Raw genomic sequence first — 23,447 nt, 5'->3', positions numbered from 1 at the left:
CGAAATGGAGTGACTGTATATTTTGTGGGCAAAACACGGCAGCACACTTCCACACAAGAGTGTCCCACAAACAGCCATGACATGATTGACCAATTTTTATCTGGGAGATGGTTGGCCAGGACATCAGGAGAGAGAAACCCCCTCTCTTTTCGAATAGGGCCATGCGATCTGGACCTGGGTTTAACGTCTCATTCGAAGGATGGCACCTCTGACAATGCAACACCTCACCCCAGCACCGCATTGGAGTGTCAATTTAGACGATGTGATTCCAAGTCCCAATGTGGGGCTTGAACCACAACCTTCTGACTTAGAGGCGAGAGCGCTACCACTGAGCCAGGCTGACACACCTGTGGTGTAAGTGTCTGCATTTCTATGGACCCCATTACGCTACCTTGCTCCATGTAAAACAGGATCAATCTGCTCAGGACCATCTTCATAATGGCCTCCCCTGTGCCTGTGGTAGACACGGCTCCGAGGCAGTTATCAGCGTAGCCCCCGGATCCTGTGCATAGAGAGCAACAACAACAACAAATTACATTTGTACAGCGCCTTTCATGTCAGGAGGACGTCCCAAGGCACCAGACAGTCCGGGATCCGCATCCGAGCTGGTGGTTGGGAACAGGAGGTGTGGAGGACGGGGAAGAGTAGTGGTAAGGGGGGTGACCGAAGGCACGGTCGAAGAGGTGGGCCTTGAGACGGGTCTTGAAGAGACAAGTGAGGGAGCAAGGCGGAGGGACTGTGGGATGGAGTTCCAGAGGGTGGGGGCAGTGAGGCTGAAGGCCCACCCATCAATGGTGGAGCAGGCAAGGTGGGGGAACGTGAAGCAGGCCTGAGCCCGTTGAACGGAGGGAGCAGACAGGTTGGTAGGGAGTTAAGAAGTCACAGAGGTAGGGAGGAGCAAGGCTGTGGAGGCTTTTGAAATTGAGGACCAGGATCTCGAACAGTATCTTCTGAGTGATGGGAAGCCAGTGGAGCCGGGCGAGGATAGGGGTAATAGGGTCGGGGAGTCTGGTGCACATGGCAAGTGTCCCACAAACAGTCGTGGATTGAGTAACCACATTTTATTTGGAGGGATTACTACCCCTGGAAAGCGATCCACCAAGCGACTAACAACTGGGTTGTTACTTATTGCTGGATAATTAGAGGCGTGTGAAGTATAGAAACTTGCCTAAGATTTCGCCTGGTCCAGGAACTGAACCCCGGTACTCTCGCTTGCAAGGTGAGCGCGCTAACCACTGAGCTACGAGACTCCAGCAATTAAAAAACGTTATAATTTTGTTAATAAGAACATTTGCTGACGGTACCTATTAATGGAGTGTCACCCACACGCCCCACCATCTTGTTGGTTATTCCTCCAGTGGAGGTGGCACAGGCTAGGTTCCCTTCACAATCCATCGCCACGGCTCCAACCGTCCCCAGTCCTCTGTGTGCACAGGAAAAACACGGCAAAAAGGTTACGGTTCATAATAATAATAATCCTTGCATTTGTAATAGCACCTGGTCTCAAAGCGCTTCACAGAAGACAAGTTTCCTTACTCCACACGCCTCTGTTTACCTAGCAGTAAGTAGGAACTTGCTTGTTAGTTGATTGGCGGATCAATTTCCGGGATTAATAATCCCTCCAAAATAATAATAATAATAGGTTGCTCAATCCACGACTGTTTGTGGGGCACTGGAGAGCGCAATTGGCTGCCGCGTTTCGCCCATAATATATGCAGTCACTACACTTTACAGTATATTTTGTGTAGCACTTTGAGATGTCTCGAAGACGTGATAAGGCGCTACATCAAAATGCAAGGGTTAGGATTAAAGATTCCTGAGTTGTGTAAATACTAGCGGAGGAGGAGGGAAATCATTCCCCTTTCAGTCTCACTGCTGAGAAAAATCCCTGATTTCCCTGAGCTGTGTGAGGTGTGAGGTGGAGAGATGTACTCCAGGCAAATACAGGGTTAGAGTGAGAGAGAGAGAGATACACACCGGCGCTGAAACACAGGGAGGGAGAGTCAGAGACAGAGAGAGAGCGAGAGAGAGAGAGACACACACACAGAGCCACACATACATAATATGATGGAATTTAGCATTAAGTTAGAGAGAGAAGTAGTTAAGTCCGAAGCAAAGGTTTTAAATTTAAGTAGAGCCAATTTTACTGGTATGAGAGAGGATTTAGCCAAAATAAACTGGGAAATTAGACTTAAGGATTTGACAGTAGACCAGCAATGGCAGACGTTTAAGGAGACGTGCAAAGTTCCCAGCGAGCAGGTATTCCTTTGAGGAATAAGAATGCCACGGGAAAGGTGGCCCAACCGTGGCTAACTGGAGCAGTTAGGGAGGGTATAAAGTTAAAGGAAGAAGCCTATAAAACAGCTAAGATGATAGTAAACCCGAGGATCGGGAGAACTTTAGGGATCAACAAAGGAGACCCNAAAAAGTGATTAAGAGGGAGAAAATGGAATATGAGGGCAAACTAGTGAAGAACATAAAGACAGACTGCAAGAGTTTTTATAAATATATAAAGAGGAAGAGGCTGTCAAAGGTAAATGTGGGTCCACTACAGGCAGAGACGGGGGGAATTATAGTAGGGGACAAAGACATGGCAGAGTCATTAAACAAGTACTTTGTTACTGTCTTCACCTTAGAAGACACTGAAAACCTACCAAGAATAGAGGGAAACCAAGAAGACAAGGTTAGCGAGCAACTTGGGGGAATTAATATTAGTAAAAAAATGGTTTTAGGTAAATTGTCAGGTCTTAAAACTGATAAATGCCCTGGACCTGATGGCCTACATCCTAGGGTTTTAAAAGAGGTGGCTACTGAGATAGTGGATGGCTTGTCTTTGATCTTCCAAAATTCTCTGGATTCTGGAACGGTTCCCATTGATTGGAAGATTGCAAACGTAACACCACTATTTAAGAAGGGTGGGAGAGAAAAGATGGGGAACTATGGACCAGTTAGTCTGACATCAGTGGTAGGGAAAATTCTTGAGTCCTTAATTAATGATGTTACGGGATTCCTGGAGGACCATAACAAGATTAGGCAGAGTCAACATGGCTTTACAAAAGGGAAGTCATGCTTAACTAATCTTTTAGAGTGTTTTGAAGATGTATCGAGCAGGTTAGATAGGGGGGAACCAGTAGATGTAGTATATTTAGATTTTAAAAAGGCATTTGACAAAGTGCCACACAAAAGGCTATTGCACAAGGTTAAGGCCCACAGATTAATGGGAACATATTAGCATGGATTGAAGAGTGGCTAACGGGTAGAAAACAGAGAGTAGGGATAAACGGGTCATTATCAAATTGGCAGGATGTGACTACAACAACAACAACAACAACAACAAGATTCCATTTATAAAGCGCCTTTCACGTCAGGAGGATGTCCCAAGGCGCTGCACAGTTGGGTCATGACCCGAGGAGGGGGGAAATGGTCAGGGTGAAGGGAGGGGAGGGAGCGAGGGGGGGGAAATGGTCAGGGTGAGGGAGGGATGGGAGGGAGCGAGAAGGGGAAGAGAGTCGAGAGGGGAGCTGAAGGCTCGGTCAAAGAGAAAGGTTTTGAGACCGGCCTTGAAGGAGGAAGGGAGGAGGCGGCGAAGGCACTGGGGATAGAGTTCCAGAGCCTCGGGGCTGAGAGGCTGAAGGCCCGACCACCATTGGTAGGGCGGTTGGGGCGGGGGACGTGGAGCAGACCGGAGCCGGAGGAACGGAGGGTACGGGCAGGTAGGTAGGGGGATAGTAGGTTGGAGAGGTAGGAGGGAGCAAGGCCGTGAATGGTGGAGTGCCACAAGGATCAGTGCTTGGGCCTCAGCTATTTACAATTTACATCAATGATCTAGACGAGGACATTGAATGTGACGTATCTAAATTCGCGGATGACACTAAACTAGGTGGGAGAGTAAGCTCTGAGGATGATGCAAAAAGATTGCAACGGGATCTAGATAGGCTAGGGGAGTGGGCGAGTAGTTGGCAGATGGAATTTAATGTGGGGAAGTGTAAAGTTAGATTAGATAGTGTTAGTGTTCAGAGGGATTTGGGTGTCCTTGTACACCAGTCTCAAAAAGTTAGTTTGCAGGTGCAGCAGCAACTAAGAAGGCGAACGGCATGTTAGCGTTCATTGCAAAAGGTTTAGAGTACAAGAGTAGGGAAGTCTTGCTGCAACTGTATAGGGCCCTGGTGAGATCGCACCGAGAGTATTGTGTGCAGTTTTGGTCTCCTTATTTAAAAAAGGACATACTTGCCCCAGAGGGGGTGCAGCGTAGATTCACTCGGTTAGTTCCTGGGATGAGGGGACTGACCTATGAGGATAGGCTGAATAAACTAGGGCTGTATTCTCTAGAGTACAGAAGAATTAGGGGGTATCTCATGGAAACATAAGATTCTTAAAGGGCTGATAAAGTAGACACAGGGTCTGTTTCCCCTGGTGGGAGAATCTATAACCAGGGGTCACAGTCTGAAAATTAAGGGTCAGCCTTTTAGAACAGAGTTGAGGAAACATTTCTTCACTCAGAGGGTAGTGAATTTATGGAATTCACTACCCCAGAAGGCTGTAGATGCTCAGTCCTTGAACATCTTCAAGGCTGAGACTGATAGATTTTTAAAAAATAGAGGGATTAGGGGATATGAGGATAGGGCAGGTAATTAGAGTTAGGTCAGAAGATCAGCCATGATCTTATTGAATGGCGGGGCAGGCTCGAGGGGCCGAATGGCCTACTCCTGCTCCTAATTCTTATGTTCTTATAATCATTGAGAAAAGGAGACATACATAAATACAGAGACTAATTATCCACACTGTTTTGATATCTGCAATAGAGGCTGTCCTTCCTAAGGCAGACATTGGGCTTTGCACTGCATTTGAGGTTGCAAGAGCAGAAGATGGGGAAGACAACTTGACTTACATTTGTGAGGCCACAGGATTGGCGTCGGGAGCCAGGTTGGTTTCCCATTGCTTTCTGGCCTTCTCGGTAATCAAGGACTCCATCGGGACCTCAGGGATGCCCATCGCCTTGGCAAATTGTGAGGCTCCTTGATCTGTCAGCATCACATGCTTGGTCTGTGGAACAGATGGACACCAGTTAGGAGATCAGGTAACACTCCATTAAAAGCACCATCGTCACTCTCGAACGACAACATTTACATGGCCCCTTTCACGCAGGATAATAATAATAATCCTTGCATTTGATACATCGCCTTATCAACATTGTTGACACGTCTCAAAGCGCTTCCCAGAATACATTGTAAAGTGAATTGACTGCGTATTTTTGGGGCAAAACGCGGGAGCCAATTGCATTCAGCAGTGTCCCACAAACAGTCGTGGATTGAATGAACAAATATTTTTTGTGGAAGGATTATTACCCCCAGAAAGTGATCCAGCAATCGACTAACAATCAGGTTCCGGCTTACTCCCAGGTAAACAGAGGCGTGTGGAGTAAGGAAACTTGCCTAAGGTTTCGCCCTGCTCGGGAATCGAACTCGGGTCCTCTCGCTTGCGAGATGACTGCTCCAACCACTACACTACAGAACTCGGTTCGGAATACTTAACATTAGTGAGAACAGGCACCGAGCAATTGAGAAAGGGTGGGAGAGGCGGAGATAATCATACGTGTAGTCAAAGAGGTAGATTTTTGACGACCCTTGAGGTGGAACAGGACAAGTATTTCCAGTATGGGAGATACAGTACAAGACAAGTCCAGCTCTCACTCCACCCACTAGTGCTCTCACTGTCCTTTAGTGGAAGTGGATGGAACAACAGAGGAATTGTCAATGGAGCAGCAGATTGATTCATCTTGGAGCAACATCACGTGCAAGATCAGATGTTCTGAACACCCACCGTAGACCATCAATATCTCCTCTCCACACCTCCCTCAACCATCACAACAAAAGGGATTGAACTCACAGCCTTCTGACTCACTGTTGAGAGTGCTAACAACTGAAACAACAACAAATTGCACTTATAGAATAATAATAATAATAATCCTTGCATTTGATATAGGGCCTTATCACGTCTTCGAGACATGTCAAAGCGCTTCACAGAATTTATTGTAAAGTGAATTGACTGTATATTTTGTGGGCAAAATTGTGTACAGCAATGTCAAACAAACAGTCGTGGATTGAGTGACCAAGTTATTATTTTTTTTTGAAGGAATTATTACCCCCAGAAAAGCGATCCGCTAATTGACTGACAACTGAGTTCCTACTTACTGCTAGGTAAACAGAGGCATGTGGAGTAAGGAAACTGCCCAACATTATTCCCTGCAGGGAATGGGATCTTTAATCCCATAGCACTATTGACACTGAATGTCTGTCAGACATCAAGTCCTGGATGAGAGATAACTTTCTTCAGTTGAACATCAACAAGACCGAGGCTCTCCTGATTGGCTCCCGTGAATGCCTCCTCACCTCAGGCGCTGACAGCATCACCATCCATGGTTGCACACTCCACCTTACTAAGCCAGTCCGGAAACTTGGGGTCTTGTTTGACCCTCAACTATCCTTTTTACCCCACGCCGATGCCATGACCCGATCTGCCTTCCCCCACCTCCGCAACATCGGCCGGCTCTGCCACTGTCTCACACCGCAGGCTGCTGAATCCCTCATACACATATTCATAACATCGGGCCTTGACGATGCAAACTTCTTGCTTATCAGCCTCCCCAGCTCCTCCCTCCACAGGTTGCAGATCATCCAGAGCTCTGCAGCTCGTGTCCTCTCCCGCACCAGGCTCTGTAACCCTATCAACCCCATCCTTGCCCAACTCCACTGGCTTCCCATCACAGAGCGTACAGTTCAAGATCCTTACCTTCAAAGCTCTTCATGGTCTTGCTCCCGCCTACCTCTGTGACCTCCTAACCCCCTACCATCTTGCCCGTTCCCTCCGCTCAGCGGGCTCCGGCTTGCTTCATGTCCCCCGCCTCGCCCGCCATACCATTGGTGAGCGCGCCATCTGCCATTCTGCTCCCACCCTCTGGAACTCCATTCTGCAGTCCCTACGCCTCACCCCCTCCCTTGCCTCCTTCAAGACCCATCTCAAGAATTCGACCATGCTTTTGATCACCCTCCTTCCCTTCCCATGCCCTCCACCCTCCCCTATCCTGACCCCCAGCTCGGGTCCGAAACACTGACTGTCCTGTGCCTTGGGATGTCCTCCCGACACAAAAGGCATTGTACAAATGTAATTTTGTTGTTGTTGTTTAATGTCCAACTGAACAGGCAGACAGGACCTCGGTGTAATGTTTAACGAGTGGGAGAGAGATTCAGAGAGCGAGAGAGAGCAAGCAAGCCTCCGATCCTTGCACCCTTTTATATTCTTCTTCAGCAAGTGTTTATCTAATTTGATAAAGATTGTTTTGGTGTCAGGTCAATAGCCACTCATGGTGTAACATTTCATGCTCCAATAACCATCCCTTGACAACATTTCTCCTGACCTCCCACTGAACTGCCCCAGTGATAGCCCCGAAGTAATGTCCCTTTGTTGCCCATTCACCATCCATCATGAATTCAGTGGGATCAGCCCCAGTTTCCCAAACCTGTCCTGATATCCAATAAAACCCTCATTCCTGGTTGCTTCCTGTTCCCCCCAGTGATGGAAATCTGGAACAGTCTCCCCCCCAAAGGGCTGTGGATGTTGGAGCAATTGAAATTTGTAGACTGAGGTGGATAGATATTTGTTAGGTCAGGATATCAAGGGAAATGGGGCAAAGGCGGGCAATTGGAGTTGAGGCACAGATCAGCCATGATCTAAAAGAATGGCGGAACAGGCTCCAGGGGCTGAATGGCCTCCTCCTGTTCCTATGTTGCCACCGATTGACGAGTGACCTTTCAGCCATTCTGCCCCGCCTTCCCCTCCTGCCGCCCTCTCCGGAACTCCTCGCCAAGCTCTAGTGTCCAGACAGAGCTGCGTGAATCCACCCGATGTGAAAGGCTCTGTACAGAAGTAAATTACAAAATACAAAAATACACTTGTATAGCGCGTTTCACATCGGGAGGACTTCCCAGGACGTTTGCACAGTCAGGGATTTAAGTGCATTTTACATATGTATACATTTTCAGAGCTAGCACGGATAACGGAAGTAAAGAGTAAAGAGTTAACAAGTTGGTACATGACCTCAGTTTGTGGTTTAAATCACAAGGCTTGCACACATGATCTGCAGGATACCCTGACTCAACTGTAACCCGAGTTAATGTTTGAACGGGAACTCGAGATAAAATAGAGAAGTTGAACACTGAGAAAAGCAAAAGTCCAGATATGGAGGGGCTTAAACATTTTTATCTCAGGATGTAAAGGAAGCTCGCCAAGCTAGTACAGCTCAGCAGAACTGAGCATAACCTGGTTACCTCAAGGGCTGGGTTGCTGTCCAGAGCTTTGTAGAATCATTCGTACACACGCAATAATATCGTGCGCGCACGAATGACTCTACAAATGTTACAATAAAACCTTCTTTACACCCATATTGGAATTGTCAAGTCAATCATCGGCTAAGGTGATCCGGGGGTTCTACCCAGAAACCTAATACCTTCGCCTCTCGCTCGGCATCCAACCCCGCCACTGTGCAGCGCTCTGAGATGCCGTCCTGCATGAAGGGAGCGGTGTAACTACCAGCTGTTGTTGTTGCTGCTTAAATCTGACATCACAGGGGGACACACACATCAATCAGGTTCCAGCTCTCCGACTGAGGCAGAGGGAAAGCAATGCCCCACGACTAATGCACCGAGCAGTGTAATTAGTACCTTTTCCATAACCAGCCGAGCGAGTTTGATGGGATTAGCGATGTTCTTGACAGCCGAGACAGCTCCTGCATTGAGGCTTTTTCCATCCATTATAATGGCATCAAACTCTATCTCGCCGCGCTCATTCAGCACGGCTCCATGGCCTAGAGCAGAAGGGAAACCCACAAGTTTTATTTCACTGGTGGAATCAGAGACGGCATCAAAGGCCCAAATCTGTGCACAATTGGCTGCTGCGTTTCGTCCACAAAATATAGAGTGGTAGAAAGTGGTTGAATCAGTTTAGATGGATCGAATGAAATCTATTCGGCAAGTAAAATGAGTTGAGGCATTTGTAACTTGGTTTCGAGTGGAGATGGACGTAAAGCACTGAACTACTGCTAAACTGTCAGCATGACTTTAGTGAGACTGTAAGTGGAAATGGCAATATTCACCCTGGTCCAGTCAAAGTTACTTTCTGAGGTTGGGAATAAGACACATTGTTAGACAAGATTAGAGAGAGCTTCACGCCACCTCTGGGACTTTGGAACTCTCTGCCTCAATCCCTCTGTCTGAAAGTCCTGGATAATGTTCAGATTGCACCTGAAGCCCTTCCTCTTCGATCATGCCTATGGTCACCTCCCCTCTCTTCCCCAACATCAACTGTTAAGCACTCCAAGACACTACGTTGTGTGAAGGGTGCTACAGAAGCGCAAGGTGTTGTTGTGTGCTTGGTGGGAAAATTACCACCTTATTCGGAATTGGCTACGTACTTCAAAATTTTGCAGGGCTGTGCGACGAGAGCAGGGGAGTGGGACTAGTTGGTAGCTCTTTTAAAGAGCTGGCACAGGCACGATGGGCCAAATAGCCAGGGAGGGTAGGTGTAGGAGGATGCCCGAAGCTCGGTCGAAGAAGAGAGTCTTGAGTCGGGCCTTGAAGGAGTCAAGGGAAGGGGTAAGGCAAAGGGACTGTGGGATGGAGTTCCAAAGGGTGAGGGCAGAAAGGCTGAAGGCCGTTGAGTGGAGGGAGCGGACCGGTTGATATGGAGTTAGAAGGTCACAGAGGTAGGGAGGAGCAAGGCCATGGACGGCATGGAAAGCAAGGATGAGGATTTCGAACTCGATCCCCTGGGGAATGGGGAGCCAGTGGAGCCAGGCGAGGGTGGAGTTGATGGGGTCACGGAGCCTGGTGCAGGAGAAGACATAAGCTGCAGAGTTCTGAATGATCTGCAGCCCTTGGAGGGAAAAACAGGCGTGCTTGCTTGTCATGACATACACGACGGGCAAGAATGGGTAATAATAATAATCCTTGCATTTGATATAGCGCCTTAACACGTCTTCGAAACCTCTCAAAGTGCTTCACAGAATATACTGTAAAGTGTGGTGACAGTGTATTTGGTGTTGCGAAACGCGGCAGCCAATTGCGCACCGCAGTGTCCCACAAACAATCACGGGGTGGGTTAAAGCTCTATTCACTGCAAAATCTTGGCACTTCAGGATCTGCTGGCATGCTTCCCACAGGCTACTTCATTTCAGGTACAACAACAAGTCGCATTTACTTGCATTTACGGAGTATTGTAGTGTAGTGGTTAGAGCCCTCGCCTCACAAGCGAGAGGACCCAGGTTCGATTCCTGAACCTTTTATATTTTGTGAAGCAATTTGAGACGTCTCAATGAGATAAGGAGCTATATCAAACGCAAGGATTATTATTAATTATTATTATAACAACGACTTGCCTTTGCATTTATACAATGCATTTATATAATACAGACTGGACTGGATTAGTCGGTTTGCTAACCACAAGTAGGCGTTAGCCGGAATACTGGAGCCAGACTAAGAAACCAGGTACAGGTTACAACACAGAAGGAGACGATTCAGTACATTATTTTTTCCCCCCGCCAGTGTTTGCTCCTGAAAGTAAGCCACTTCTGAGTGTGTGAGGGGGAGGGAGAGGGAAATTGTCAGTTAGCACATTGGAAGTAACTCCTTTCTCCTTTCCAATGAGGGAAGGATATGTAAGAATATGTAATGTCGGCTTAACGTCTCCACGGAAGAACGGCATCTCTGATAATGCAATGCCTTGTTCCACACCCCCACCCCACCCCCAACCACCACCTATCTCTACAGGACTCCATTGGAACATCAGCCTGGAAAATGAGGTCAAAAGTCTGATGCAGCCAGATAGTGCAGCTGTAGGAGTGAGGAGCTTTGAATATAATTTCCCTGCACAAGCTGCAGACGATTCAGAATTCAGCAGCTCGTGTCCTCTCCCACACCAGGCGCTGCGATCTTATCACCCAGATCCTTGCTTGGCTCCATTCTATCCCCCATTCCCCAAGCGCAGTGCATTCAAGTTCCTTGATCGCACCGTGAAATCCATCCAGGGTCTCGCCCCTTCCCCTACTTCTGTGACCCCTTTCAACCCTACTGACCCGGCTGCTCACTTTGCTCAGTGGGTACCGGCCTGCTTCACGTCCCCCTGCCCCACCATCAGCCATTCTGCCCCTACTCGGAGTCCTGTAGCTCAGTGGTTAGAGCACTTGCTTTGCAAGCAAGACACCTGGGTTCAATTCCAGGCAGAGGGCGAAACCTTGGGCAAGTTTCCTTACTCCACACAGAGCCTAATAATAATCCCTCCAAAAACCCAAAACAATAATAAATTGGTCATTTTCAATCTACGACTGTTTGTGGGACATTGCTGTGCGCAATTGGCTGCTGCGTTCGCCCACAAATATACAGTCAATTCACTTTACAGTATATTCTGTGAAGCGCTTTGGGACGTCCTCCCGACGTGAAAAGCGCTATATCAAATGCAAGGATTATTATTATTATTATTATTATTATTATTATTATTATTACTCTCTGGAACTCCATCCTAGAGTCCCTCCAACTCGCTAGTTCCCTCGCTCGCTCACCTTGTTCAAGACACATAATAACATAGGAAATGCTAGATGAAAGAAGACTTCCACCTTCCTGGCAGTCGCATGCACATGTAATGTCCCAAACTATAGATTGTATCCCAAGATATTATTTCCTGAGATAAATCTGTCTTGTTTGATTCTGAAACAATCGACACTTTCTGCTTCCACCGTCTGCCTAGGCAGCCACATCCCAAAACGTAAAAAATAAATAATAATCCTTGCATTTGATAAAGCTCCTTATCACATAGTGAGCTGTCTCAAAACGTACTTCTTTGACCGCGCTTTTAGCCATCTTCTGTAGCTCAGTGGTTAGAGCACTCGCCTTGCAAGGAAGTGACCTGGGTTTGATTCCCGGCGAAATGTTGGGCAAGTTTCCTTACTCCACACGTCTCTGTTCACCTAGCAGTAAGTAAGTAGGAACCCAGTTGTTAGTTGATTGACGGATCGCTTTTCCGGAGATAATAATCCTTCAGAAAAAAATAACTTGGTGACTTCAATCCACGACTGTTTGTGGGGCATTGCTGTGCGCAATTGGCTGCCGTGTTTCGCTCACAAATATACAGTCAATTCACTTGACAGTATATTCTGTGAAGCGCTCTTGAGACATCTAGAAGACGTGAAAAGCGCTATATCAAATGCAAGCATTATTATTTATTATTTATCTCTCCCCCTCCCTTCTTCATACTTGACGACTATCCCCAGGAGCAGTTACCTGCGTTGAAGAGAGGGTTGTCCTCCAGGGCCACCGTGGCCACCTCCACAGCGTCCAGGGCACTGCCTCCCTGTTGAAGGACACAAAAGCCCTTGAGAGCAGCAGCCCTCACTCCCAGGACTGACCCCTCCATAAGTTCCGGCAGATATACCCCGCAACCGCCATGCACCACGATCACCGGCTTCCCGGCCGACATTCTTCAGTGAGCTCGGAAGGGGGGGCAGAAGCTTGGGACAGAAGAACAGTGAACATCATAACTTTGAGGCTGTTTAGGACCGCGATCAGAAAGAAATCTGTGCCGTTCTGGTCAACGCAATACAAAAAAGATATTGCAGTGACTGAGAGGATTTCAGAGGAGGACAACCAACATGATTGAGGGGAAGGGACTGGTCTACAAGGAGCGCTTAGGTAAGCTGGTCGTGTTCATACAGTTAATCTACTTTACAGTATATTGTGTGAAGCACTTTGAGACGTCTCAAAGATGTGATAAGGCGCTACATCAAATGCGAGGATTATTATTATGGATTCCAATACCTGGCCCACAAAGTGACATTAAGATGACTGGCCTGTGGTTTCCTGGATTAGCTCTGTGACCGTTTTAAAATAGGTGCAGTATTACATTGGCCATCCTCCACTCCTCTGGCATGATTACTTTCTCACTCACTCTCTCTCCCTCTCTCTATATATATATACATATATATATATACACACACACACGCTGGAGCCTCAACTATCGGTTTCTGAGTTTCCACGAGGATCCCTAATTGGTGGAGGTTAACCGACTAAAACAGTGCAGTTCATCACAGAGAAAAATCTACAGCAAGACTCATACTCACCAGCACATTATAGATTAATCCTTGCATTTGGTATCGCGCCTTTCACATCTGTGGGATGTCTCAAAGTGGATACGTTATAAAGTGTAGCGACTGTGTATTTTGAAGGTGAATGCGGCACCAATTTGGGCACAGCAAGTTCCCCGTAAACAGCCATTAAGTAAATGAACAGTTTTGTCTGGGGGGGTTGTTGGCCGGGATAGCCTGGAAGGGAGAGATTCCCTTCACTTTTTGAACAGTGCCACAGAATCTCTTAACGTCCACCTGAACAGGCAGAAGGGTTACATTAGGACCTGCAGGTCTGGGGGCAACTTTTTGCTCCCCACTTTCTAGAGAGAAAACTGACTTGCGACATGTACGTTGGGCATCGGTCTATACAGCAGCTTGACTCAGTCTGGTCAGCAAGCGCTAGCAATAAACATTGATTAATTTACTTAAACCCATTGATTAAAAACTTCTGACTCAGACGGATCAACCTTTCGTCACCAGAGCACTGGAATTCCACTCAGTCTCAACATGCGAGACCACTTTCTGTCTCAAGTTAATGCGGTGCATAATTGAGGAAAGATCAGACTTAATTCTGAAGCCAGTTTCCCGCAGATCTTAAAACGAAACCAGCTTCCAAATTAAGACCCTCTCCATCCATAGCTTTCAAGTGCACCCTTAAGTCCCATCTCTGACCGCACCTCCCCTCTCCTCAGCTCTCCCCGTCCCTCCACCTCTATATCTCCACCATGGAGTCCTGTAGCTCAGTGGTTAGAGCACTTGCCTTGCAAGCGAGAGACCTGAGTTCAATTCCAGGCAGAGGGCGAAACCTTGGGCAAGTTTCCTTACTTCACACACCTAATAATAATCCCTCCAAAACAACAAAAAAAAATTGGCCATTTTCAATCCACGCCTGTTTTTGGGACACTGCTGTGTGCAATTGGCTGCCGCGTTTCGCCCACAAATATTCAGTCAATTCTCTTTACAGTCTATTCTGTGAAGCGCTTTGAGACATCTAGAAGACGTGAAAGCGCTATATCAAATGCAAGGATTATTATTATTATACATACTGGGAGTTCTGGCGTTCTCATAGATTTATTCCTACTGCAGTGGAGATTCCCACTAGTAGAGTTCAGTAGTATATTGGTTAGAGCACTCACCACGCAAGCGAGAGGACCTGTGTTTGATTCCCGGGCAAGGCGAAACTTTGGGTAAATTTCCTTACTCCAATCCACACGTCTCTGTTTATCTAGCAGTAAGTAGGAACCCAGTTGTTAGTCGATTGACAGATCGCTTTCAGGGGGTAATAACCCCTTCAAATTAAGTGATTAATTAATCAATAATTTGGGCACTCAATCCACATCTGTTTGTGGGACATCGCTGTGTGCAATTGGCTGGCGCATTTCATCCACAAAAGCTTCCAGTCAATTCCACTTTACAGCAAGGATTTTTGCTGTTATTACTGTATCACTAGACTTTTTTTAATTAATTAGGTCCTGGCCTGCAACATGGCTCCCCACTGCCCCTCGCTCCACAATACGCAGACCAGCTTTCAGTCACTTCATCCCCTTCCCGGCCATATTCTCAAGAACTTTCCTTTTTTTTCTCTCTCTTTTTCTCTGTGTATCTGTGCTTTGTAAAACCTCGACAATACCCTGCCCCTGCCCATCCCCCACCCAGCTGGGGTTCCCACTGTCTGTAAGTCACTTTGAGAAGCTTCTCCTACGTGAAAGTCAGTGTATAAATCCAAAGCCTCATTATGATAATAATCCTTGCATTTGAAATAGCGCCTTATCACAACGTCGAGACGTCTCAAAGCTTCACAGAATATACTGTAAGGTGAATTGACTGTGTACTTTGTGGGCAAAGTACACTTCTCCCACATGAAAGGCACTGTATAACTCCACACCCTTGTTATAAACCCAACTTGATTGTTTTTCCCTCATCCACACTTCCACCCACCCTCTAGTTTTCACATTGATCTATCAATCCCTTTAGTGTGTGTGTGTAAAATAATGTGGATGCGACCTCCTAAACCCCTATCACTTTGCTCGCTCCCTCCACTCAGCAAGCTGTGGCCTGCTTCACGTCCCACGCCTCGCTTGCCCTACTATTGGCGGGCGAGCCTTCTGCCACTCTGCCCCCATCCTCTGGAACTCCTTCCTGCAGTCCCTTCACCTCTCCCCCTCCCTTGCCTCCTTCAAGACCCATCTCAAGACCCTCCTCTTCGACCCTGCTTCCCCCCCCCCCCCCGCCCTCCACTCTCTCTGACCCTGACCCCCAGCTCGGGTCCGAAACACTAACTGTCCAGCGCCTTGGGACGTCCTCCCGACATGAAAGGCACTATACAAATGTAATTTTGCTGTTGTTGTTGTTGGATCAGCCAAAGAGCCTTACATTAACTTGGTGCTGGACTTTGTAATTAACACCTACTGGAATCATGAATCATGCAATGAACAGTGTCAGAGCAGAGTGCGTAGGAAATTAACAAGCAAGGCATGGTCTCAAGTGAGGCGGCTCTCCTAGACTGTACGCTGGGATAAAAGAGAGCAGTGAGGACAGTAATTGGCTTCTATTCTAAAAGTCAAAACACTGGAAAATTCTGCAAGAAAAATAACAGCAACATCAACAGAACTCATTGCTAATCGACACAGTGCAATCTGATATGCGTACTACAGTTTGCGACCTGAAGTAATCAGTTGCAGAGAGAAGCAGTGACACAAAGATGGGCTGCTTGTCACTGTAGCCCTCTGTTTCTTTTGCTGGTTATTTCAGTCTGAAATACCTCCGAAGCAAGCAGAGGTTCTGCGATTCCCTGCCAGTAATTTCAAAGAAACTCAGCTTCTGTTTTCGTTTGGGAGGAAAAAAGTTGGTTTGTACCGAGAGATGGTCACTGCGAATTGCTTACCTACTCACCTCACCGCAGAGTATACGAGTGACTGACTCCTGCATCCAGCAGACAAACCCTCGGACTCTTTCTATGCCTCATCCTCCCGTGAACTCATCCTAGTTCCTCCTCGCTCGCAACTCCCCCTTGCGTGTGTGTGTGTGTGTGTGCAGCTGAAACAGTTGGCTGCTGAGCTGTGGCTGGGCAGCTAAGCAAAGCATTGCTGGCATTGGGCCAAGTCCTAGTCGTGTCAAGTGTAAAGGACGGGGATTGTCATGTATTGTCTTGGCCCATCCGTGCTTCAGGTCCGGCAACAACTACAACAACTTGCATTCATATAGCGCTCCTCACGCTGGGCAGAGTCTCTAAGCGCTTAAAAGACTCGGAGGCGTTAAACCGAGGTCCCGTCTGCCCGCTCAAATTAAAGATCCCGCAGCGCTATTGGAAAAGAAAAGGGTGCTTCTCTCCACCGGTGTCCTGGACGACAAATATAATATTCTATTCCACGCAACGAGTGAACAAATTATTATTACGGCATATTTTGTGAAGCGCTTTGAGACGCCTCGAACATTCATGGATTGAGCGACCAAATTACGATTTAAAAAATATATTTTTAAGGGGATTATTAACCCCAGAAAAGAGAGGCGGAGTGGTCTAACCTACAAGCTACGCTACAGGAAGAAAAGCAACTGGGCAGTATGCAGGGGTCCTCTTAGCTGATGCAGTGTGAAATGTTTGGCTTCGCAACTTTTTTCCCCCCAAACGAAAACAAAAGCTGCGTTTGTAGGCGGAGAGAGGCAGAGGCGACTTGACTGGCAATGTGTTTTTTTTTCTTTCTTTGAAATTACTGGCAGGGAATCGCAGAACCTCTGCTTGCTTCAGAGGTATTTCAGACTGAAATAACCAGCAAAAGAAACAGAGGTCTACAGTGGCAAGCGGCCCATCTTTGCGTCATTGCATTCATTGCATTTGTGCAAATGATAAAACAGATGCCAACAACTTGCTTCGTGCAGGTTAGCGTCTCGGAGGGCTTTACAGTGGAGGAGCCTGACACCGAGCTGGGAGAAAGGGGAAGGGACTGTAGGCGTAGACGAAGAGAAAGGTCCTCAGGTGTAATCATTTTTTTAATAATAATTTGGTCACTTAATCCACGACTCTTTGTGGGACATTACTGTGCGCAATTGGCTGCTGCGTTTCACCTACAAAACATACAGTCAATTTATTTTACAGTATGTTCTGTGAAGCATTTTGAGACATCTAGAAGACGTGATAAGGCTCTTTATCAAATGCAAGGATTATTATATATCTCACCTAAAATCCTCTTCCATTAGTCATCTCCCTTTCCCCTCTCCCCCTCTCCCCTGCCCAGTGTCAGATCCTGTCACTGTGAAGCACACCGAGACGATGCCTGATGTGAAAAGGCCCTATTGTAAAATTGCAAATTGTTGTTTTGTTCGAGCTTAATTGCTATGGAATTGTTTAAGTGCTCTGAGATACTACCCCTGCATGAAGGGCGCTGTAGAAATAAATGTTAAGTCGTTGCTGTGGCTGTTAAGAACTGCAATTGATGTGGTCGTGTAATTTTGTTCACAAACACACGTTTCCAAAGTTTAAAACTTTACTTATGATTATTATTATTAAATGATCCCCTCAAAGTTTAACAATCCCTCCAAAGAAAAGCGCAGCTCCCTCTAGCAGTAATAAAATAATAATCCAATTGATATAGAGCCTTATCACAGCATTGAGACGTCTCTCACAGAATGTATTGTTCAGTGGGTTGACTGTGTATTTTGTGGGGGGAAACACAGCAACCAATTGCGCACAGTGGTGTCCCACAAACAGCCGTGGATTGAGTGACCAAATTACTATTATTATTATTTATTACAGGAGTCCAGATCAGGAACAGCAGCCCAGGGTTATTCCAACCACCAAACCTACAGGCATTGAGGCCAACTGTTCACACCATGGTTGATCTCAGATGACTGAAGCACAGATCAGGATTCCAGCCTGCAACTTTACATACGATCTACTGCTATTACCCCCTTGGCCATGAGGAGGAGCTCATGGTAAGCTATAATCCCATTATAAAGATGTAGCCAAAAAAAACATTGTCCAGTCATTGTCGGTGACTGGTGTGAGGTGGACCCATCATCCGGGCTCAGTGAAGAGTGGGGACTTAGCTGAGGTATGTAGAATGCATGTAGCAGAGGAGCGAAGAGAATTGGAGGGAGAGAAAAAGAGAGAGAGAAAAATCTAGATCACTCTGTTTAGAGGAATGTGTATCAGTCTGGCTCAGTGGTAGCGCACTCACCTCTGAGTCAGAAGATTGTGGGTTCAAGCCCCACGTCAGGACTTGGACGGTTCTTTAAAAGAGAATTTTAAAAGAGAAGGGAGTTTCTCCCTCCTGGTGTCCTAGTCAACAATCCCCCAAATAAAATTGGTCACTCATTTCACAACTGTTTGTGGGACATTGCTGGCTGCCACATTTAGCCCTCAAAATACAGTCAATCCAGTTTATGGTACACCTGTGAAGCGCTTTGAGATGTCTCGATGACGTGATAATAATAATAATAATAATAATCCTTGCATTTGATATAGCGCTTTTCACGTCGGGAGGACGTCCCAAAGCGCTTCACAGAACACACTGTAAAGTAAATTGACTGTATATTTGTGGGCGAACGCGGCAGCCAATTGCGCACAGCAATGTCCCACAAACAGTCGTAGATTGAAAATGACCAATTTATTATTGTTTTTGGTTTTGGAGGGATTATTATTAGGCTCTGCGTGGAGTAAGGAAACTTGCCCAAAATTCTTCTGACCTCCCCTCTGCTTCTTTTGGTAGAGAATAATGTAAGGATTATTATTATTCCAAGAACTTGCACTTATACAGCGTCGTTATTGTAGAAATATACAGCCCAGAAGAGGCCACTCGTCCCATCATGTCATAAGAAGGATCAATAGGTTGCTCAGGAAGGATAGTATCAGATAACCGAAGTAGAAGACGGGACATTAGGACAAACATCTTGGAAGTGCTTTACAGGCGATAGGGAGCCCTGCGCAGAAAGGAGATTTCAAGGATGTTGACCAAAGGGATGTGTCTTTAAGAACAGGGAGTAAAGTAACACTGCAAAGAAATCTGATGGAGTCCTGTAGCTCAGTGGTTGGAGCACTCACCTCGCAAGTGAGAGGATCTGGGTTCGATTCCCGGGTGGGGGCAAAATCTTAGGCAAGTTTCCTTACTCCACACACCTCTGTTTACCTAGCAGTAAGTAGGCACCCGGATATTAGTTGATTAGCGGATTACTTTCCAGGGGTAATAATCTCTTAAAAAAATGTGGTCAATCAGTCCACGACTGTTTGTGGGACACTGCTGAGTGCAATTGGCTGTCACGTTTCGCCCAGAAAATACACAGTCAATCCACTTTATTATTGTTGTATTCTGTGAAGCGCTTTGAGATGTGATAAGGCGCTACATCACATCTCAAACTACATCAAACGCACGTGTTACAGGGATGGAGTCTCGTATGAACTCACCACAGACTAGTTGGGTCGAATGAACCTTTATATAATTTGTAACTGAGGAGTGAGCAGCTCAGATAAGCATCACTGTTTATTCCATATCTTTGCGTGCAGCCTTGTGTGTCGAATTGTTTTTCTGAAGAGCAACAACCCAGTTCGGGTTCACCGTGTTCCCTGTTTCTCTGGGCTGAAAGTGACTAAAATACACCCGCTGACCCCAAAATTTCTCCAACCGTTTCCCTAGTTAACAATTAAACTGTACAGTTCCCAATTGTTTACTTATAAGCTATTTAGCTGTCAGGTGGCTTGATCAATGAGGTAGGTCCTGGTTGTGAAACCTCGGGTTACTCTGCCCTGTGGTTAGGCGTACAACAAGAACAACTTGCATTTAACACAGCGCCCTTCACATGGGCCAGCGCTTCCGAGCGCTTAACAGTGACAGAGCCTGAGGCCGAGCCGGGGGGAAGGAGGAGGTGAGCGTAAACACGGTCAAAGAGGAAGGTCTTCAGTCGTGATCAAAAAAAGGGGAAGGAGGGGGCAAGGCGGAGGGATTGTGGAACAGAGCTCATAGTCTGACTCAAGGGCAGATTGAACCCACAAACCCCTGACCCAAATGCGACAGTGCATCCAACTGAGCCGTACTCTCAGCAACAATAACAACAACTTGCACTTATGCTCAATTGCTCTCGTGTTGGGTCAGGGGGTTGTAGGTTCAAGTTCCATGTTAGTAACCTTGAATTCACAGTCTGGCTAAGATTCCTGCACAGGAATGGGAGGGAGCGTGACACGGTCGAAGGTGCCACACTCTGCTTCTTCTTTAGGCGGATGTTAAAGATCCAGCAGAATTGTTCAATTAAGAGAAAAGTATTTTCTCGGATGTCCTGGCCAGCAATCCTCCAGATTAATCGACCATTCAATTCACTTGCTTGTGAAACCAGTTACTTTAATAGACAGCAATTACCTATGAAGTGGTTTAAGGCATTATGACAGGCATTAGTTGAAGGAAGGAAGTTTCTCTCTCCTGGTGTCCTGGCCGACAATCTCCCAAATAAAATAGGTCATTCACATCATGGCTGTTTGTGAGACATTGCCATGTGCAAATTGGCTGCTGCATCTGCTTACAAACATATAGCCACTCCACTTTACAGTAAATCTTGTGATGTGCCTTGAGATGTTTCAACAATGTGATAACATGCTATATCAAATAATGATAATAATAACATAATTATCCTTGCATTTGATGTAGCGGCTTATCACGTCTTCGAGACGCCTCAAAGTGCTTGGATTGCTGAATGAATCCCACTAACCATTGTGCTTTGAGATGTCCTCCCGATGTGAAAGGCAGTGTATTTAATGAAAGCATTATTATTAATAGTAAATTCACCTTAGCCTATCTATTCAACCATGTGTATGGTTCCTGCTTCCCCTTCTTCTTCTCCCCAGCCACAGTGAAGCTCTGAGACCTATCCAATATGGGATAGAACGTTGAAGGGATAGTCCATTTGTCCACTTGCCAAATGCATTCGTCCAAAAACACACAGTCACTGCACTTTACAGTATGCCCTGTGAAGCACTTTGAGGCATCCTCCTGGCGTGAAAGATACTGCTATAGTAATAACAATAATAGTAATAATAATACTTGCATAAGCGCTCTGGGACGCTACCCTGCATGAAGGGTGCGATATAAATGCAAGTTGTTGCTATTGTTGCATTTGATATAGCGCCTTATCATGTCATTTCTGCATAAATGCAAGTTGTGTTCTGTTATTATCGACTGCCTGATATTCAGAAAGTGTTGATTAACACATCGCAGGTCACAGGTTTCTCCCCAGTGTATTTGCACGTGTTCCTCTGTGTCTCATTATTCCAGGGGTGGCTTTAATGTGTGGTGTGCGCTGTGGAGGTCTGATGTGCAGCCAGGTTTCACTGCTGGCTCGGGGACACTGCCTGAGAATAGATGTTTAATTACTGGAGAACAGACTCGGGGGAGACACTCGGAGCTTTCAACCGTGAAATACCTGGAGCAGTGTCCAAACAAAAGCCGGGAAACCGAGAACTAGGGCCCACCTGGGGAACATGTTTGGAACACCTCATCGAGATGTCTCCAACCGGTTCACAGAACACACTGTAAAGTGGATTGACTGCATTTTGTGGGTGCACGGCAGCCAGTTGCGCACAGCAGTGTCCCCACAAACAGTCATGGATTTAATGACTCAAATTTTTTTTTTAACAAATTATCACCCGACTCCGCCACTACCTCACCTCTCAGGCCGCTGAAACTCTTGTTCATGTCTTCATCACCTCCGAGCTCGACTATGCAAACTTCCTGCTTATCGGCCTTCCCGACTCCTCCATCCACAGGCTGCAGAGGGGGAGGTAAAAACATAGTAAAGTATAGTCCCCCACAGTTAAACTTGAGATCAACAAAAGCAAGAGAGCAGATTAACAAGGGAGAAGAGCAAAGTGTATCAAGCAGGGAAAGGAAGTACAGTGATAGAGTGCTGGTGAATAGGGTTAATAGCCGGAAGTCAGAATTAAGGGCGCTATATCTGAATGCACGAAGCATTCGTAACAAGATAGATGAATTAGTTGCACAAATAGAGACAAACCGGTATGATCTAGTAGCCATCACCGAGACATGGTTACAGGGTGATCAGGGATGGGAACTGAATATTCCCGGCTACGTGGTATATAGGAAAGATAGGCGATGTGGTAAACGAGGAGGGGGAGTGGCCCTGCTAATAAAGGATGGGATAAAAACAGTAGAGAGGAAAGATTTTAAATCTGAAAAGCAAGATGTAGAGTCAGTATGGGTAGAGATACGTAACTTCAAGGGGCAGAAAACTATAGTGGGAGTAGTTTATAGACCCCCAAACAGTGGTCAAAGTATCGCTCAAGGTATAAATCAAGAGATTAGTGGAGCATGTAGCAAAGGAAAGACACTAATTGTGGGTGATTTTAACCTGCACATAGACTGGGACAACCAAATTGGGAAAGGTAACATAGAAGAGGAGTTTATAGAATGTATTAGAGATAATTTTCTAGATCAATATGCTGAGGAGCCGACCAGGGAACAAGCCATATTAGACCTTGTTTTGTGTAATGAAACAGGGCTGATCAGCAAACTGGAACTTAAGGCTCCTCTAGGGCAAAGCGATCATAATATGATGGAATTTAGCGTTAAGTTAGAGAGGGAAGTAGTTAAGTCTGAAGCAAAAGTCTTCAATTTAAATCGAGCCAACTTTGCTGGTATGAGAGAGGATTTAGCCAGAATAAACTGGGAGACTAAACTTAAAGATTTGACGGTAGACCAGCAATGGCAGACATTCAAGGAGATAGTGCAAAATTCCCAACGAGCACATATTCCTTTGAGGAATAAGAATGCCATGGGAAAGGTGGTGCAGCCATGGCTAACTAGAGCAGTTAGGGAAAGTATCAAATCAAAAGAAAAAGCCTATAAAACAGCGAAGATGAGTAGTAAACCCGAGGATTGGGAGAACTTTAGGGAACAACAGAGGAGGACCAAAAAATTGATCAAGAGGGAGAAAATAGATTACGAGGGCAAACTAGCAAAGAACATAAAAACAGACTCCAAGAGTTTTTACAAATATATAAAGAGGAAAAGGCTAGCGAGGGTGAATGTGGGTCCATTACAGGCAGAGACCGGAGGAATTATAATAGGGGACAAAGACATGGCAGAGTCATTAAACAAGTATTTTTCTACAGTCTTCACCGTAGAAGACACTGGAAACATACCAAAAATAGAGGACCAAGAAGACAATGTTAGCGAGCAACTTAGGGAGATTAACATTAGTAAAGAGATGGTTCTAGGTAAATTGTCGGGTCTTAAAACCGATAAATCCCCTGGACCGGATGGCCTGCATCCGAGAGTTTTAA

At 46.2% G+C, this 23,447-nt stretch overlaps 1 protein-coding gene across 5 annotated transcripts in view; it reads right to left on the bottom strand.

The window, feature by feature from the left end:
• The window catches only part of asrgl1 (asparaginase and isoaspartyl peptidase 1), a 38,600-nt gene extending 22,424 nt beyond the window's left edge, over window positions 1-16,176 (bottom strand). For 3 of the 5 annotated variants that reach the window (XM_007904196.2, XM_042333485.1, XM_007904194.2), the window contains exons 1-6: window positions 16,053-16,176; window positions 12,327-12,553; window positions 8,718-8,860; window positions 4,889-5,043; window positions 1,305-1,423; window positions 392-502 (exon numbers count right to left, since the gene is read on the bottom strand). In XM_007904196.2, coding sequence (XP_007902387.1) covers window positions 392-502; window positions 1,305-1,423; window positions 4,889-5,043; window positions 8,718-8,860; window positions 12,327-12,522 — 724 coding nt within the window. In that variant the 5' untranslated portion in view covers window positions 12,523-12,553; window positions 16,053-16,176. Of the gene's footprint in view, window positions 1-391; window positions 503-1,304; window positions 1,424-4,888; window positions 5,044-8,717; window positions 8,861-12,326; window positions 12,554-14,304; window positions 14,323-16,052 lie in introns of those variants that run through there. The other 2 variants (XM_007904195.2, XM_042333484.1) reach the window with 2 other exon arrangements.
• Between the last annotated feature and the right edge of the window lie 7,271 nt (window positions 16,177-23,447).

This window comes from Callorhinchus milii, unplaced genomic scaffold (genome assembly GCF_018977255.1).
Source record: "Callorhinchus milii isolate IMCB2004 unplaced genomic scaffold, IMCB_Cmil_1.0 Scaffold3, whole genome shotgun sequence".
NCBI lineage: Eukaryota > Metazoa > Chordata > Chondrichthyes > Chimaeriformes > Callorhinchidae > Callorhinchus > Callorhinchus milii.
The sequence above is the reverse complement of the archived record's forward strand: the minus strand, read 5'-3'. Positions and strand labels throughout refer to the sequence as shown.